Below are 18,807 nucleotides of genomic sequence, written 5' to 3'. Positions count from 1 at the left end.
CAGTCGCACGATCACAAAAACACCATTAAATATGTATATATATATTTTCTTATTTATTAATTATATTACTTAAAATTGTTAAGTAATTACAAGAGTGCCATTTTATTGTTACACACAAGCTCATTGTTTTCGAAATATTTATATAAAATATAAGTTGTTAATCGTGGCTAGCTTCTAATATGCTACATATGTAAATAGAAGAACAGAATAAGTTTTAGTGGGCAACACTTTCTTACAGTGAGTGGCAGCTGGAGTTGGCTGATCGTGCCTTTTAATCCTTATCACAATGGCGAGAGTTTTAGTCGGAGTAAAAAGAGTTATCGACTATGCTGTTAAGGTATTCCTTAAAAATATATACATATTTAAACGTGTAGATAAATTCCTACTAAACAGAGACGGTTCAAAGGTTGCTCTGTTATACTTGATAGTCTTAATGGGAGCAAATAAATCTATTATATAAGAATAAAAAAATATTTCATCACAAGATTGACCTTCACTTTTGAAAACAGGTTCGAGTTAAACCCGATAAGACCGGAGTGGTCACCGATGGAGTTAAACATTCGATGAATCCCTTCGACGAGATCGCAGTCGAAGAAGCATTGCGCATGAGAGAGAAGAAGATCGCTTCGGAAATAATTGCTGTATCGTGTGGACCTGCTCAAGCCCAAGTATGTTTTTTTATATATTTATTATTTGCGTTAATATGAGATAAAGTGAATTTACTGTTTATATTTAGGATACTCTACGTACGGCGCTCGCTATGGGCGTTGATAAGGGAATTCATGTCGAAATTTCGGGCGCCGAGTATGAAACGTTGCAGCCGATTCACGTTTCTAAAATTTTAGCGAAGCTCGCTCTAGACGAAAAGGCGGATATTGTTATCGTTGGAAAACAGGTAATTTTTTAAATCAGATTAAAAATTAAACAGGTGCAGAAATTTTAGTACAACTTTTAATTAATAAAATAATCACCTTTACATTCTATGACTCTTGACTTCATAGAATGCTTCTTCTTTTTTTTTCAAAGTTTCAGAACTGTTTTGTAAAAACAGGAATATTTTTTTTTTAATAAAAATAAAACATAATTTACATGTCAATTAATTAGGTTTCAATTTTCATTCAACACTGTTGATAAAATACTGACCAATTTTTTTTTTGTTATTACTTCTTTTAGTTAAAAAATTATCATTTTTTTTCTTTTAGCTTTATTTTATTAAGAAGAAAATGATCTGACGGTTAAATATTTAGAGACAATTTCAAGTAAAAATAAAAATATCTAAACATATAAAATTTCTTATATATTTAAATAAGTGATGAAAACGAGAGTTGCAATATATGATTTTTAGTCCCCAATGCCTGCTAAACTACCATAAAGTGGTTTGCTCCTTATGCAATTTTTTAAATGCTTGTTGAATCCATGAGTTGCTTTGTGACAGTTCTATTACAAGCAGACTATATATTATATAATACTTCATAATATCGTTTTATAGATGATGATCCCAACGTTATTTGATTTTTGTATTATAAATGTAGTTCAATTCAATATTTAATGAGTTAAAATGACATATTTATCTTTACAAACTGCTTATAATTAGAATAGGTATTTTAAAGTCTTCTATAAATTTTACAGGCTATCGATGATGATTCCAATCAAACAGCTCAAATGACTGCGGCCTTTTTAGATTGGCCTCAAGCGACATTCGCTTCAAAGGTAATGATAAAATTTAAATTTGGTTCGCCTGAGTGTAGATTCATTCAATATAATAACTAATATACTCGGATGAAACAGAATGATACTACAGCTCTGTCTTATGAATCGTTAATAATTTTTTTAAAGTAGAGAAGTTGGATACTATTATGTGAATAATATATAAACTCAGTATTAGTTCATCCAGGAAGATCTTTATAAGCTGGAAAGACTAAACAAATTATTGGTATTGAAATATTCCAGGTCGAAAAAAATGATAACAGCATTACAGTAACCAGAGAAGTCGACGGTGGATTAGAAACAATCAAGTGTAAATTGCCTGCCGTGATTAGTGCGGATTTGAGATTGAACGAACCAAGATATGCTACACTTCCCAACATAATGGTATGTTTTGTATACAATTATCTTATTACGATCAGATCATTTAAGTTATTTAATTACAGAAAGCTAAAAAGAAGCCAATCAAGAAAATGACAGCTAAAGACTTAGGAATCGATACTACGGCACGCATTAAGGTGATATCTGTCGAAGAGCCTCCTGTAAGACAGGCTGGTTCCATTTTACCAGACGTCGATACACTCGTAGCAAAATTGAAGGAAGGAGGTCATATATAAAAGCAAAAAGTCTTTGTTGAAATTTTATTATATAAACTAGTATTTTATAAAGAGAAACGTTTTAAAATAATGATAAATAATGCACCATAGATTGTATATATGTACATTATAAAAGAAACAGCATGAGATTAGCAGAATATTTAGAAAAAAAACATCAAAGTTAAATATGAGAATCATCAGAAATAAAAACTATATTTTTGTTATTATTTATAATCACTCTTTACAAAATAAAGTTTGTTCTAATTGTTTTTATTCTATTATTATAACCAAATCATATGCTATTCTGCCCATAACAATAACTCTCGTATTTAATTGTTATTGGGTGATTTGTAAATATTCCGATGTCTTAAGATATATGCTACAAAGATGACGTATTTAGATGTTTGTAGGATCAGATTGCAAGGCATGTATTTTGTGTTCAGATTGTTAATTGTTTTAAGGATTTTTTTATTAATGGATTGTAACATAAATATGATATTGGTATCACCAAATAAATGTAAACGAATAATCAAATGCTTTAAATTCACATGTCTTAAAATATTGTCTGTATAATTGAATATTTTTCCGCATTTGTCACACTTAGGCCGGTTTCACACGTGCCGGATGGATTCACCCGGCACCGGGCCGGCTCCGTGTAGTGAGGATGGTGTTGTATGGGCTAGTACCTACGATTTCAGACGTGCCGGACGAATCCATCCGGCGCCGGTCCGACGCTGCCCATACAACACCACCCCCACTACACGGTGCCGGGCAAATCCATCCGGCACGTGTGAAACCGGCCTTAATGTCTCAAGAATAATGAACATTCAAAAGCCTTTTAAAATATTCTTGATTGTTTTTCCATGATTTTGATATCCATGTCTGCAGCTCGTAGAATTTCGGACTTCATAGCTGGACTAGGATTAACGCGAACTACTTTATTGATCTTTTAAGTTTCGGTCGATGCTAGGTGTAGCTCTGCTTGATGCGAGTTCAGATAAACTTTTGCGTGTCCTAAGCAGAGAGTATCTAGTGGACGTTCCCGATGAAAGTTCCTAACAGAAGTGTCTGATCTGTGCGTTTATATACGATGGTCGAGATAGGGAAGGTTCTTTTGTTATTCCTACTACGGACGAGAGCAAGTAATTTTCTGTAAAATAAATACTTGGTATTGATTTTAATGAAAGTTAAAAAAAACTGCATTATCGTGTTTAATAATTTTGGAAAACAGTTGCTCGCAGAGGTAAGTATTTCCGAATAAACTTTCCATTTGCCGGCAGTATTAGTAGGGTTCTCAATTATTCGTAGTTTTTGACTATTCAATTATTGAACAAAAAATGGTTGAAGTATTTGGATATTTTTGTTTGAATTTTCACCTAAGAAATTAAAAAAATTTTGGAACTGGATAGCTTCTTTGCAAAGTAAGGTACAACTCGAATAATACGCTTTGTATACTGTGTTATAAAACTGTTATATGCACTGCGTATAAATTAAGACAAAGGCAAATTTAAATTTCAGGAAGGTGGTTAAATATGAACACAATTGAGTCTGTTGAATTTTATTATATAAACTAATATTTTCTAAAGAGGAACCATAATCAAAACAATGATAAAAATGTATACATTATAAATTAGTACATGCATAATAAAAAAGGCGTCAGTTATACAAACATCGTGCTTAAAGCAACATTCGACAACTTAAAAATGGGCATCGTTAAATCAGATAATTATATTTATCTTAATGTTTATAATCACTCTTTACAAAATAAAGTTTACTATTTTTTTATAATATTATTATAACAAAATCATATATTTTAGCTGATTATCCATATCCAAAAAATAAAGTAGTTTTAGTCATTGCATAATTAAAACAATGTAGTAAAATACACAATATTATGTATTCAATCAGATATTATATAAATAATTATAACCATTAAAATCATACATTGCTAATGATTTCGCTGCTCTTAAATTCATTCTTTTATCGTTATCGATAACCTGATATCATTATCGTTAACGTGAAATTGCGAGATTATTTTACAATTTGGATATTGTTATGTACAATGTGAACAATTAAGTAAAGTCTGCCGAATTACGCCCGGGGTTGATACCAGATGATCCGGCCGCTCAAACAGCCGGTAGCTAACATGAAATGGTGTGGACTAAACTTAGCGGTGACTACGTAGTCATCGTGGTAAACGCTTTTCCAAAGTTCGTGTAAAGGCTTTCCCTTTCCAGACTTGGGAATGCAAGTAGGCAGTTCTGAGCAATCTTTCGTGAAGCTCAACAATCTGACTCCGTATCCGTACGGAGAACAAACTAATCGTCCGTCAGCCGAGAAGCAGAGTTCTTTGATGAATCCTTGTCCGACGTTCGGTTCTTGAGCGTAATATAGCAACCTCTTTTTGTTTTGAACGATCGCTTTTCTAGCTCTATTCGGGACCTCCTGTCCGCCCGAATCTCTCGGCGTATTGGAACTTCTACTGCTGCTCGCTCCTTCTTGCATCGCTCTAAAATTAATAGTAAATATGAATGTGTATATGAATCACTATATTCATTTCATTCTTACACATCTTCGAATGATTCTGGAGAAGGCAAGAAATCTGGATTATTTATGTTTTCGAGTGGTACTGTAATGCCAGAACTGATGCCCGTGATGCGTTGCATGTTAAAGCTTCGATGTGTTTCACCTCTATAAAATCATAATAGATATGTATAAAGAAAGCCGATCTTTTATGTGAAACTATATAGCAAAATTTAAAATGATTATAAAATAAAACATTTCTCAAAAGCAAGGCGAATATAATGGCAGAAACAAAAACATCGTTAAGATCTCGCGGAAAGTCAAGTTAGCATCAGGCCCTTCTCTGCAATGAATTTTCGACGCAAATCTAACTTAGATAATGTCTATCACAGTAGGTATAATATATAATATAAATTTTTAGGGTATTTAAATATATATCAAGTTAACAATAATAATCCATTTTTATAATTAACATATAAAATTAATGAATATATACCTGAAAGATAAATCGATTCTAATTCTTTGTTGTCTAACTGAAATAAGGGCTTCCCATACATCGTTTTGACTCATCACAGGTCCAATCTAAAATAATATATTCAATTAGCAAGAGAACATAAATATAGTATACAAAAAAGGGGTATTCGGAAAATATGTATTTAAAAAAATATTTTGATTTACCGATCTCGGGGGAGGAGCTGATCTATTGGCAATTCTTCTCGGTCGAGTTTGAGCTGCTCTCGAAGTCGATTGCCGCGCATTGGGTCGACTTGCATCAAGTTGAAATCTGCCACGAGTCACTGCTCTCGTGACTCTACGAGTCACCGTATTTGTCGCTTCTTTTTCTTCGTCGTCTTCATCTGATAGTCCACCTCCTTCTTGTATATCGTGAATGCACGTCCACTGAAGTAATTCATTACATTAATACATAATTATGCTCTACAACATTTTTTCAATTAAAATCTTGTTATTGATAGTATATAAAGGGACAATACCTCAGATTTATCATTGTGACTTATGTTTCTACTGAGAGCGCACCATCCTTGAGGGTGTATCTATAATTTATATAGTGAATAAATACCACGTCTACATTTGCGAATATGTAATTAATAACTTACTTGTAACGAGCTAACAACCTCGGCGTCGTTATTTTTTGGAAAGTCGCTAACAAACTCGATACGATTTCTTTTTCTATTTACGTCAAATAAGTGATTATATATTGAAGCTATCGGTATGTGTTGATTTGTCATTTGCATTAATCGGTACATATTGGGCTTGAAGCCGTGAAGATCTTGAGCTAGAGTCGCCAGATTGAGTTTGTGAATTATTATGAGCAAACCGCCGGTGGTGCACATTACCAGTTGGCTAGCGTCCGGTGATATCCTACACCTCATCAGTCCGGGGGCGTGGAATACTCTTTGGTATACGAAACTCCATTCGGTAAATGAATTTATATCCCATGTGTAGATGCTTCCGTCTAGGCCTGACGTCACAAGCAATTTGTCTTTCACCGAGTATTCTATGTTCTTAACCCAATTTGAGTGCCCTTGTAATGTTCTTATTGGACTGTGAAGATTTCTCGCATCCCACAAAGCGACCGTTGTATCATCAGAACAGGTGGCAAACATTTTTGAATCTAAAAATCTGTGAAATAATAAATATTACATAACTGTGTACTTTTAAAAATAATTTTTCTTCTTTAATAAATATTTATAACAACTAAATCGTTCATCGTGTAAAAATCTGTCACTTATACAGGATAATACAAATCGAGTTTCTTATGTTGGCATTACTGTAAATTAGACAGCTGTCAATAATCACGCGTGCTCAAAGTGTCAAATGTTATTTTGTAACAACACATTTAATAAATGGATCGCTTAACCACCGCTCAATGCGTTAAAATTGTTTAATTGTTCTACAGAAATAACAATTCTGTATGAACTGTGAATCAGAATTTATGGGAAGATTATCGTCCTAGTGAGCGAACAAACAGTGCCAAATAATCGCAAATTCAAATTGTCATATTACTAAAAATACGCTGCTGATAATTATAAAAATTGGTGTGGGCACTCACCAAATACAATAGCAAAGTGAACTTTTCGGTCGTAAATATCGTTTTTAATTTACGAAATTTTTTTGTCAGCTTTTGCAAAATGCTATAACGCATAAAATGAGACTACAGAATACGAACATCACATGTGTGACTATCCAAACATTTGTCGGCACTGATTCTAAATGAGAATTCGTTATGGTGTGACATTTATATAAACCTATTCAGGATAATATTTATATATTATATCTTATTCGAAAAGATTTTTTGTAACAAAATCTCGAACCACAAATTATTTTTTAATAATTTAATATTGTATATAATAACGATATCTGTTAGAAGAATATGCTATCTAAAATATAATTAATTTCTTTTGGTACCCTAAAATATTGAAAAATGTCAGTAAGTCTGTTAAGTAAAAGCGTGTTAGCATGAGTCCGGCTCGACTCGGATTCCAGCGCTTTAAGTGCTAATGAAATTGAAATACAGTGGTACCTTGGTTTTCGTCGATAATTCGTCTGAAAACAATCGTTGAAATCCGAAACCGACGAAAACTGAGGAAATTATTTGTAGAATTAACACTCGCAATCAATAAAAAAAATACAAAACCGCTAACACTGGCAAGCTAACACCGGCGAAATCATTTTAGCAAAACTTTTGATTGTACTGTGAATTACACATATGACAAAAACCATTTTGATAAACAGAATTCAACCGATTTTGATAAAAACAGCTGCTTATTTTCTTTGTAACAGATCGGACTTCAACATCCAACATAAAAAAAACCAGGTTGAAAATTTTTGTTAAATTTTATTATATAATAAAAGATCCAAAATTGTTAATAAATTTACTAATAGTGCCTAGACTCATAATTGTATTGAAAAATAATGCAAAGACCTTTGATAGGAAATTTAATTACCTTCAATTTGAAATTAAGTACTTTGTAATCGGCTAACTAAAATTGGAGATATTTGCAAATAAGTAAAAAAAAGTTTTTTATTTGGAATGAAAAATATGGAAATTTAGAAATATTTCGAAAACTGTTCTACTTTCTTAATTTTTGACTTCTTTTTCAGATTCAGCTTGCGATTTTACATTGGAAATTTGTATTCGAGTGTTATTTATTCGGCATTTGCAAATAAGCAAAAAACTACCCTTTCATTAAAAAGACATACTTTTAGAAACATTTAAACAGTGACATTTTCTATAATTTTAGGTGTTCTATTTAAAAATAATCTAGTAATAAATTTTATGATAAAGAATTGTATTCGCAATAGATTGTAGTTAATAAACCAGAGTCTCAGATGTAAGATTTTCTCGACAAATAATTAAAAAATATAAATAATGTTCATAAGTAGCAAATTTTGGATCTATGAAATCCCCTTCCATACGTCAGATAATAGATTCGAGTGACTCACGCCCTCGGGCTCGACACCAGGGCTTTGCCCTTGTTCGGCTGGGCCTCCATAGCAGCAGGCTGCTGCATCTCCTTAGACTCTCATATAAGATTTTGAAATAATCATCGATAAATCAAAAAAGAGTTTTTAAAAAGCAAAGAAAACTGGACGAGAACAGATCATAAACACCAGATCAAGTGTATTTGATTCACAAGTTTTTAGAATGTGTTGTTTTAATTTTGACGTATAAATTGGTTTTGGTAACAATATTTTTATAATGTAAACAAAATGAATAACCTTTAACCGTACATAAAATTTTTATTTTATTTTATTTCAACTTAAATAAATACACCCAAAAAATACTTACTTGACAAAATTAACACAATCCGAGTGGGCATCGTGGATGTAATATACTTTTTTATATGTTAATGGATCGATTATTAAAATGGAATTTTTTTCACAAGCAGCTACTAGAAGAGATCTAAAAACATAGACATTTTTAATAATATTTTATTGCAAGCATAAATTATAATATTTACCCATCAGGGGAGAATTCCAAATTGAATATTCCTCCGTGCATCAGTCCATCGGAATCTTTGAGAGCGTCCCACTGTGCACACAAACTCATGGAAGTGTACAAACTTTTGGAGAATATATCGCTGGAACCGATCGGCGGCGTGAAGCCGAGCTCTCGCTGCTGCGCCCACACGCCACTGTAGGCTCCGTAATTGTTCGCTGCTACCCTCATCTTATGTATTAGAACAAAAAATAAGTATTATAGTTTCTCTGTGCATTGGCACAAAAATAAAATTGAATTTTGTGCTATACGATAATATTATCGTAGCTCGTGTTGTAATGAAATATCATATGATTTAACTTGTATTTTTGTATTTGTATCTTTTTATATTTGCAGTATGGAATATTTCAAGGGTATTTAAGTTCATATGGAATATATTTAGGTATTTGACATTTTTTAGTGACAAATAGTGCGAAAGTAAAACAAAGAGATATATGATAAATGGTTTACGATTTATTTAAGCTGGCAGCTCGCGACAATTCAAGGTTAGTTTCGTGTTATTTCACACGGATAATTAACATTGGATTCGATTGAGAAACATTATGTACGTTCCATAAGACGGAGTAAATATTGAATGACACTTTGGTACACTAGTGTTCGCCACCATGATCAGTGTGACCATTGCAAAAATTTTGGCCCTAATAACAAAAAATACAGTCTACCATGTTTACATAAATTATATATATTTTAAATACTGAACAATAAATTAGTAAAATAATAGAAATATTGTACTAAGTTTTTTCTATTAATGGCTTTTGTAAATTAAAGTATTCCATAAAGTAATATATGTTACTCAATTTTAAAAAAGCGTATAAAATAGTCAATAATTTTTAATTTGGGGAGGTTGTTTATTATTACATTGGGTGTAATAAAACACGTATGGCCATGGAATCAAACAAAAGATATAGCGACTAAAACTTTTTTACATTCATTTCAAGAACTTATTTTTAGGCTCATATTTGCTATATTATTTGTTAGTATGTTTAGGGACTTGTCACGATATAGACCGATTCTGACTTTTTTGTACATAAAATGAAGTGTTGATTATCGGTAATAATAGTCATCAGTGATAGTGATAATATTCACCTGATTAGTAATAATAGTTACGTGATAAATATTATAAATTAAACACCTGATTAATGATAATAGTTACACGTGATCGAGTAATTTGAGGCCCCATGAAAAACATTTTTACGAGAATTGATCGTACATATTTTATTTAAGCAACTTTTTTATTGGATTAAATTATTTTTAAATTGCGTAGTATTGAATATATTTTTTTTAATTTACTTTATAAGAAATAGCATGAAGCATTCAAAGAAAGTGATGAGTGGGGCATAAAAAAGAAAACTTTAGATCAAGAAGAAAAAAAATGAAAAATGTACAAAATCTTGATAAATTTATGATCGAAGCAAAAAACACGGAAGTTGGATTTACGCATAAGAGTAATGAAAAGCTGGGGCAAAATACTATTAGTTCTGGCGAAGCAATCGAGGAGAGCATCAAAGAAGAAAGTGCAATCGAATTTGTCGCAACACATGAAAATCAAAATGTTGTTAACAGGTAAAATCGAGGTTGAAACCATCGAAGAAATATCTGATGCTGTTGAATTTATAAAAACTGCGAAAAATTATCTCGTTAATTATCTACATCAACATTATTCAGATAAAACTGAAAATATAATTGTAATAAGTTTCGCGCCTCTTAGATCTAAAAGACCATTTCCTAAAAACCCCAAACAATACAATAGAAGTTTTAGCGAAACTTATTATTATTCTAAATCAAAATATGGACTAACTCTTCGTTTGTGCCTTTGCTATTATGACATTATGAATTCCGCTTATTGTGAACCATGTTTTCTTCTTTCATTGAGACTTTTTTAATTTTTTATTAAGACTTGCAAATTTTAACTACAACCATTAAAGTGCATAGTAAAACCGACCTCAGAATTCGCGCAATTTTGGGAGAATGAAATATCGCTATATGAATTTTAATTTCACATTTTGTGATAAAAATAATATTATCGACTGTTTTTATTAAATTTTTACTTTAAGCGCGGGGCCCTAAGCGAGTGAATCGGTTGTGTGCTCAGAGCCGGCATTGCTGACTATCAGAAATAAATTGGTCGCCTATCTGTCAGCAAAATAGGAGCAGATCACATGTTTTTATCTACCAGTAACTCATTACCATAAATTTGAAGTTGTAATTATGAGTGTGTGTGAACCTCCTTTCGCTTATGCGAATTTAATGAGGGTATATATGTACACTCATCCCTCGATTTATGCGGTAGAAACGTTCCAGGAAATATCGCGTAAATTGAGGCATAGAACGAAATTTGTAATAAAACGATCGAATTGTACTCACATGTACTTTTTAACGTTTCTTTAACTTATAAAGTAAAAAACTAAACTAATAACTCAAAAAACTACATGGGCAGTGCAAGAGGTTCCAAATGTAAGTCAAGTGCAAGAAGTGGGTGTAAGCCATGCGTTTTTACATCACGGTGATATAGATGTGAAACATAATGTTTGATTTAGATTTTTTTAGTTTCCCAACTATGAAACTACGCAAATCGAGAGATAAGTGTACATTACTAGCAATAAAGTGTATTTACGTTCTGAAAAAAGATCCACAATCAGAGCTTCAACTATAATCTTAAACAGCCACCAGGTTCTCGGTTTATCAGCAGATTTTTAAGTCTGTTTAATTTGAGTTGCAACTAAATTTTAACAGACAGATTGTGTGCTTGAAAATAATAAATACACTGAGCTGATGTGGTTGAACATCGTTTATTATGTTATGTTACATTACGATTGCAGACAATTTTTATGTTTGCTACAGGTATTACTGAATCTTATATTTATATTTCATACAATGTGAAAAATTAATTTTTAAAGCATTTTTACACGTGTTTCATTCAAAATAATTTCCTGAAGTATTAAATGTGAATCACTATGTATGTTATTATGCTGTAGGAGTCTAAATCCAACGAGTCAATTAATAAGCAGAGGTGATATAACCCAATATTGTACAAAAATACGGCCATTTGGATGCATATTATTATAAAAAAGAATAATTCCTAGACTACACATATCTCCTTTAAATTTATCTAATAAGCACAGTGATAAAAAATGAATACATAAGACAAGTCGAATAGATTACAGAGTAAAATGCAATGTTTATTTTCCTCCAAAGGGAGTTTGTGAAATTAAATTTAATTTGCTTATGTAACAGCTAAAACACGAATGATTGCAGTCACACGGTCAATATTTTATGGCAGAGCCTGGGGCGCTGAACATTGTCCGGCCAGTCCTGCAGTAGAAGGACCTCCATCAGAACCCCTACAGCGTAATCCACGGAGACTAAGCCTCCTCAAGGGGGAAAATTGCACATTATAAGGCTTGCACTAGTGATAATAAAAAAATCATACATAAAAGGCGAAGAATCGTACTATGTATTTTTACTAAGAAATTAAACTCAATTTTGATAAAAAAAGTCGATTAAAAAATACCACTGTTATCTATACTTGCACATACACAGTATTCAAAATTATGAGGATTACTACATAGGTACTATCCGTTACTCCTTAACACTGATCGAACATTGGCATCTATTACAAATTTCTTCCACATCTTGTTAAAATTACTATGCGTTTCCATATACCGTTGAAGGTGAATTTTAGTTTTGAAGGATTTTTCGCATAAGCTATGATATATTCAAACTTCCGAGTGTCAATGACATTTCATATGTAAAAAAATGGCATTTTCAGTTTCGAATGCTTTCCCGCATTTGCTACATTTAAAATCACTAGAATCACAATAAAATTGTATATGATGTAAAAAGCCACGTTTATACTTGAATGTTTTTTCACAATGGTTACATTTAAAATTTCGAGAATTATTATGAGTAATTATATGTCTTAAAATGTTATATTTAGTTTTGAATGCTTTTCCGCATATATCACAGGCAAATTTACTGATATAACTACTTTGAAATTCAGAAGATTCACTATGGATATTTACATGTTTAATAAGACTTTCTTTAGTTTTAAATGCTTTACCGCATTCACTACAAATAAAACTACGAGTACTACTATGTGTTATTGTATGTCGCGAAAGATGATATTTAGATTTGAATGGTTTTCCACATTTGCTACATTCAAAATCAAAAGAATCGATATGTATTTTTATATGATTTGTGAGGTATCTTTTAAGTTTGAATGCTTTTCCACATCTACAGCATTCAAAATTGTTCTGTAAATCTGAATAAAAATTAAGATGCTGTGTTAAGGTACTTTTTTGGGTGAATGATTTATAACAGAGTGCGCATGTATACTGTTCATCTTTATCACAATGTTGAATAATAGATATAGAATTGTCATATTCTTTCTTTCTTACTTCCTAAAAAATAGTTTTATTTGTTTAAGAATTATACTCGTGATTATTTGATGTTAACCCTTTGCACTCGTATTTTTTTTTTGGTTGGGGTAGCGCCAGCTCGTATTTAATTTCGAGACTTTTTTTATGTTCAATTTATGGAAGTAAAAATGAAATAAAACATGTTTTGATTAATCTTTTTACAAATTAAAATTAATACAGCGAAAGATTGATAGTTTGTCAGTATTTTAGTTAAAAAAAAATTAATTAAATATTTAAAATATATTATAATTTAAATACTTTAATCGGAAAAACTTTTTTTATTGTACTTTTTTAAATAATTTGTAAAACGTTAACCATGAAACTTAGAAAAGAATAATTTATTGAAATGTGTTCACGAAGAATTGTACTTACTATTCACAAAAAAAAAAAATGACATAGTATTAGGTATACATAGTATAGGAAGGTAAATGTAATGATGTTTTTAGATGATTTTTCGTCCATCGCAATCAAATGCGCGGTAAAACAAATAAATGAATTATTTAAAAAAACAGCTGAGTGCTGTAGCGGCAGGGGTTTATAACCATTAAGAAATTTGTAAATAGCTAGATGTCATATGAATTCTGAATAATTAAAATATTGGACTGTTTGTATTTTTTTTGCACCTTTCGTTTATTATCTTGCGCAATGCGCTTATTATCTTGCGCATCGCGCTCGTTCTATAGCGTTTAGCGCTCATAACATCGATCAACAATTTGCGTTCATACAAAAAAATAATGGTTACAATAAAATTTAATCAAGATTAAAATTACAAAGAGCACAAGTTTTTTACTTGTTGTTTTTTTTTCTTAGTAAAACCTTAGTTTTTAGTTTTTTTAATTGTTGTTTTTTCTTGGTAAATAGTTAATATATTCCCATTAACAAGTTTTAGACTTTATAGAAAATCAGATTACAATAAACGTATTATAAAAAATAAAAAAATATACTGTTAGTTAATTAAAACATATATCAACATATAATAACGTTTAAAAACACATTTAATACGAAAAATTGTTATGCACCTTACAATAAATAAAACACAAACAATATGCACATCAGCACATATGTTTTAAGCAAAAGGATACATTTTGACGATATAACCAATGATTTTTAAAAGCAAAATTTAACACTTTTGACGCTAAGTTGCCGATAATGAGATTCCAAATAAATTAAAGCGAAGGTCCATATATAAAGGAGAATCTAGATTAGGAAATATGGTTCTAGGACACTAACCGCCTGGAAATATACCCCTTGGACAATAACCCCCCGTCAAAACCCCCCTGGACATTGACCCCCCGTGCTAATAACCCCCTGACAATTAACCCACCATGCAAATAATCCCCCTGACAATTAACCCCCGCCACGTATAAAGATAATACAGATATTACTTAACACGTCTCGTGACGCTCTATTATACTTAATAAAACATATACTGACGCCATTACCAAAGTTTAGCTGTATTATACATACATATGTATCTAGCCTAATAATATTTTTTATTTTTTTAATACTCTTTATAACAATTTTGCTCGCACCGGTCACCGGTACAAAATATACAATACGTATATTTTCTTCGTAAATGTGTTAGTTTTATTGATATTTTAAAAATTCTGTATTTTGCTGAATGAAATAAATTAGTATTGATACTGATTATTCGTATTAAACATTATTTTATTAAAATAATGACCATTTATTATAAATAATAACAACTTATATAAAATACTTATCTCTATACGTGGCGGGGGTTAATCCTCAGGGGGGTTATTTACACGGGGGGTTAATTTTCAGGGGGCTATTTGTCAGGGGGTTATTTGCACAGGGGATTATTTGTACAGGGGGTTAATGTCCAGGGGAGTTTTGATGGGAGATATATCTATCCAGGGGGTATTTGTCCTGCGTTTACATGCACTTAGGATAGGAATATTTAAAATACGAAAAAGAAGGCCAAATTAAATTAGATATTTTTTAATATATTCACTGTCTATGGCAGAGGTCAGAAAATTACGGCCAAATCCAGCCCTCTGCTTATTTTAATCCGGGCTGCAAGTAATTGTTAGATTTGACATATAAAAAAATAAAAGTATGTGCTATAATAGAACGGCCGACCGTCGAGTTAAGGAGCTAGCTAGGTATCACATTATAAGGTGCTCCTATTGCTTTGTATTTCACCGTGACGTTATGCACTTTAAATTTGAAAGCATCTTCGGTGCCCACGTAACGCCTTTTGCAATACATTTGAATATTTGAGAGAAATGATAAAGCTCATTTTAATTTTGCTTCCTGGCCCGCTGAGCTTAAAATATTTACAATCTGGTCCTTCACAAAAAAGGTTTGCCGACCCCTGGTCTATGGTGTTACACGAGCAAAATAACCTTGTCTATATTCTTCAGTCATATGTTTTACAGAGAGACATTCAAAACGCGTCATGGCGATTTTACAACTTTATATTTAGATTGTCTTGTATAACCGGAATGTCGTAGTCCTTAAGGCGTTGAACTGATATCCTAGAGACTATCGGTTCAGGTCCCGCAGCAAACTAAACATTTTAATATTAAGAATGCGCTATTATTAAAATTAAGCCCTAACTGCTAAGCGACATCTATTGATTGTAAGCTGTAATTATAGTTAACAATATATAATAGATATCACTAATTTACAAACTGTGTTTTAAATCTTATCCAATTAAACGTGTAAGTGTTGATTATGTTGTGCATAAACGACTTTTACCAATAGTTTTTCAATGACGCATATTTGAGTCATCCGCCTTTAGAGTGTTAAATATGGATAAATTTATATAAGTGTAATACAATCCTAAAACTCACTGAAAAAAATATGTTTTACAAGACTTTTAACCCTTTCACCGCGGATGACTTCTATAGGTGTCATCAAGAAAATCGCCAGTACTCATTAGACATTTAAAGGTGGCGTAAGCATTTGAGCCTAATAAAATGGCTTTTTAGTATAATTTAAGGCTGTAAATCAATTATTTGAACCATAATATTTTTAAAAATATGGCATGAATAGGTGCCCCCACATATTAACAAATTTCGAAATGGCGCTCAAAAATATCAGCTGTGGTGATAATATAAATGCAATTGGGACCAGGCCCCACCCAATTTTTTCGTACATAAAAACAAATAGGTGGGGCTGGTAAAGTTTTATTATATTTTGTGAAAATGATCAAATTTTATATTTAGACAAATATTCTACAAGTTTTTCGTATGTATTGTATTTGCCCATTTGAGGCAGAAATGATAAATATTACATTGTTTTTTTTTGTGGGGATCTGTTTTGGATTGGCAGGCGTTTTTACACCTAGAGCGAACCAGCGTAGTTTGGCCTCGTGGCTTTATTTTTGAATTTTTAAGTTTTCAATTTATTAAAACAGTTCTAAAAATATAAATAAATTGATCATAAAAAATTTTTACATTAAAAGATTATCCTAAAACTTGAAACTTTAAATACTTGTACCAGATTTAAAATTGGTAAAAATAATCTTAGCATAAACGCATACTATTACTGTCACAGTAATAATATCACGGTTAATATCGAATTCATCGTCACGTCCTTAAAAATTCAATATTATATCGTCATTCGTAATTATATGGATAATTTTTAAAAGAAAATCAATATATGTATTTATGAATAATTAAAACACAGATTACTAATTCTGTTTTACATAATTTAGCTATTTACTAGCTCGAAAATATATTAAATGTGTCGAGACTAATATTATCGTTTGAGTTGAGTACCCAGGTCGATAGTTGTCAATCGCTCATGTTATTAGTGCGAGCGAGTAAGCGAGCTCTGCTAGCATAACGGCATCTCGCTCTTTTTTCCGTCTTAAAAAAAATATTTTTATTTCATAACAGACACACAATATAAAGTAATAATTATGCACAATTAGAGCATATGATCCCGTTTCATCCCATATCATAAAAATATAGATGCCCTTAGAAGGAAAAAATCAGTTGTAAGGCAATAATTGACAACCTAAACCTGTCAAGTCTAGCGCGATGCCGTCCTAACAGCGCGCGCTTTGACCATGTTCCGATGAAAAATTTTACAATAAATTTACACTTGTAAATTTAAGATTATTGAGTTATTTGCATAAGTTAAAAATTCAATATTACTGAAATGTGTTTAACAGAAGTCTTTTTACTATTAATAAATTTAAATTTTCAAAATTTGCTTGAACACAAAGCCAATAAATGCATTCAAAGTTTTGTCGACATATTGTCGACGTTCGAGTACAACGCTTGAAATACGATGTCGACACATAGTCGACTTACGAGCGCAAAGGGTTAATAATACTAGTACTTCTAAAAAAACATTCGAATATTGATTAGATGAATTGTTTGTATCAATAATGTTAGCGATTAATACATCTTTTACATCATGTGTTTCTGAAATAGATAAACTAGTAATTCAATTCTAATAACATACATAAAAACATATATAAATAAGTATATCGAACCTGTTTCAAACATGTCATTAATGTCTATAGAACATTCTTTAGTTGTGGCATTTTCTATTTTTATAAGTTCATACTAAAAATATATATATATTAAAAATCTTACTTTTATTATGTTTAAATTTAATGCAGCTATTTATATAAATACCTTAAATATATGTTCGATTGTATTGACAGGGTTAAAAGTTTCATTATATTCTAAGTCAGGTTCTAAAAATATAAATGTCAATAGTATGTACATATTAACGGATGTTTTCGATCTCGTATCAACTTAAATAAGTGAATATACAAAATTATTTTTAAAATATTGCTAATTGGCAACATACCGAGCTTAACTAACTGAATGAATGACATTTTTGATTACTTCAAGTTATTACCCTTACCGAGTTTTTGACGGGTTTGGTCTAAGCGTTATATATATTGTGCAAGAACGAAAATAAAATTGCATTACAACAACATAAATAAGACTTGGGAATTAAATAATCAGAATTTAAATCAAATTTTAGTCAGAATAAAAATCAATTTTCGGTCAGAATTTTATTAGCAAAATAGTCAGAATAAATATTAAATGATCAGAATAAAAATATTAAACGGTCAGAATAAAAACAATAAACGGTCAGAATAAAAATAATAAAAGGTCAGAATAAAAATAATAAACGGTCAGAATAAAAATTATTTAATAGTTAATTTAATTTATTAATTAATTAAAGGCCAAGTACGCAAATAATCATTATTTTTGGAAATTGTTCATACATGTATGGGGGCCAATATAGATTTGTTATGTCCAAAACTAGTCGACGCTGGTGACGGTTTTCGCTCTCTCGACCGGCAAGCTTGTAAGGGTTCGGACGCGTGCCGTCGCGCATCCGCCCCATTTTTGTAATGTAATCACTGTAACCTTAAATAAATAGTACTGCAGCGGCTCAATCTGTGTCTCATTGCCACCCGTCACCAACACACCGCTAAACATGCATAACTAATATATAAGAACCAACTTTTTGTTTCAAGGAAGGCTTATTTGTACATCATACATTTACACTACCAATAAAAAGTAACATACTAAACTCGTTTTTG

At 31.2% G+C, this 18,807-nt stretch overlaps 3 protein-coding genes across 5 annotated transcripts; 1 reads left to right on the top strand and 2 right to left on the bottom strand.

Moving 5' to 3' along the window:
- Nucleotides 1–216: 216 nt before the first annotated feature.
- On the top strand, nucleotides 217–2,569 carry Etfb (Electron transfer flavoprotein beta subunit). Its single transcript, XM_088192031.1, has 6 exons — nucleotides 217–337; nucleotides 510–668; nucleotides 737–895; nucleotides 1,630–1,710; nucleotides 1,951–2,091; nucleotides 2,151–2,569. Exons 1-6 carry the CDS (start codon nucleotides 287–289, stop codon nucleotides 2,319–2,321), a joined length of 762 nt encoding a protein of 253 aa, XP_088048157.1. The 5' UTR covers nucleotides 217–286; the 3' UTR covers nucleotides 2,322–2,569.
- Nucleotides 2,570–3,842: 1,273 nt separating this feature from the next.
- On the bottom strand, nucleotides 3,843–9,460 carry LOC148232281 (DDB1- and CUL4-associated factor 10 homolog). Of its 2 annotated transcripts, XM_088192046.1 has the most exons (9): nucleotides 9,295–9,460; nucleotides 8,807–9,015; nucleotides 8,635–8,748; nucleotides 5,939–6,464; nucleotides 5,816–5,875; nucleotides 5,502–5,723; nucleotides 5,320–5,405; nucleotides 4,869–4,991; nucleotides 3,843–4,809 (listed from the first exon to the last, which is right to left on the bottom strand). In XM_088192046.1, the coding sequence occupies exons 2-9, from the start codon at nucleotides 9,013–9,015 to the stop codon at nucleotides 4,392–4,394; spliced, it is 1,758 nt and encodes a 585-aa protein (XP_088048172.1). In that variant the 5' UTR covers nucleotides 9,295–9,460; the 3' UTR covers nucleotides 3,843–4,391. The 2 variants fall into 2 exon arrangements, with proteins under 2 accessions (XP_088048172.1, XP_088048173.1); XM_088192047.1 differs by lacking the exon at nucleotides 4,869–4,991.
- Nucleotides 9,461–11,614: 2,154 nt separating this feature from the next.
- Nucleotides 11,615–18,126, bottom strand: LOC148232280 (uncharacterized). 2 transcript variants are annotated; one of them, XM_088191920.1, is made up of 5 exons: nucleotides 18,060–18,126; nucleotides 17,882–17,943; nucleotides 17,737–17,809; nucleotides 17,580–17,665; nucleotides 11,615–13,244 (listed from the first exon to the last, which is right to left on the bottom strand). In XM_088191920.1, the coding sequence occupies exons 1-5, from the start codon at nucleotides 18,085–18,087 to the stop codon at nucleotides 12,576–12,578; spliced, it is 918 nt and encodes a 305-aa protein (XP_088048046.1). In that variant the 5' UTR covers nucleotides 18,088–18,126; the 3' UTR covers nucleotides 11,615–12,575. The 2 variants fall into 2 exon arrangements, with proteins under 2 accessions (XP_088048046.1, XP_088048045.1); XM_088191919.1 differs by having other exon boundaries at nucleotides 17,882–18,120.
- Between the last annotated feature and the right edge of the window lie 681 nt (nucleotides 18,127–18,807).

This window comes from Plectrocnemia conspersa, unplaced genomic scaffold (assembly GCF_051122295.1).
Source record: "Plectrocnemia conspersa isolate PC_06_02 unplaced genomic scaffold, ASM5112229v1 ptg000009l, whole genome shotgun sequence".
NCBI classification, from domain to species: domain Eukaryota; kingdom Metazoa; phylum Arthropoda; class Insecta; order Trichoptera; family Polycentropodidae; genus Plectrocnemia; species Plectrocnemia conspersa.
The sequence above is the reverse complement of the archived record's forward strand: the minus strand, read 5'-3'. Positions and strand labels throughout refer to the sequence as shown.

Coding starts and splice junctions, on each gene's coding strand:
- Etfb (XM_088192031.1), top strand. CDS start 287: ATGGCGAGAGTTTTAGTCGGAGTAAAAAGAGTTATCGACTATGCTGTT. Junction 338..509: donor TTATCGACTATGCTGTTAAG/GTATTCCTTAAA, acceptor TTTTGAAAACAG/GTTCGAGTTAAACCCGATAA. Junction 2,092..2,150: donor CTACACTTCCCAACATAATG/GTATGTTTTGTA, acceptor ATTTAATTACAG/AAAGCTAAAAAGAAGCCAAT.
- LOC148232281 (XM_088192046.1), bottom strand. CDS start 9,015: ATGAGGGTAGCAGCGAACAATTACGGAGCCTACAGTGGCGTGTGGGCG. Junction 6,465..8,634: donor GATTGTGTTAATTTTGTCAA/GTAAGTATTTTT, acceptor ATTATTTCACAG/ATTTTTAGATTCAAAAATGT. Junction 5,876..5,938: donor AGGTTGTTAGCTCGTTACAA/GTAAGTTATTAA, acceptor TATAAATTATAG/ATACACCCTCAAGGATGGTG.
- LOC148232280 (XM_088191919.1), bottom strand. CDS start 17,974: ATGTACATACTATTGACATTTATATTTTTAGAACCTGACTTAGAATAT. Junction 17,810..17,881: donor CAATCGAACATATATTTAAG/GTATTTATATAA, acceptor ATATATTTTTAG/TATGAACTTATAAAAATAGA. Junction 13,245..17,579: donor ATTCGAATGTTTTTTTAGAA/GTACTAGTATTA, acceptor ACTATTTTTTAG/GAAGTAAGAAAGAAAGAATA.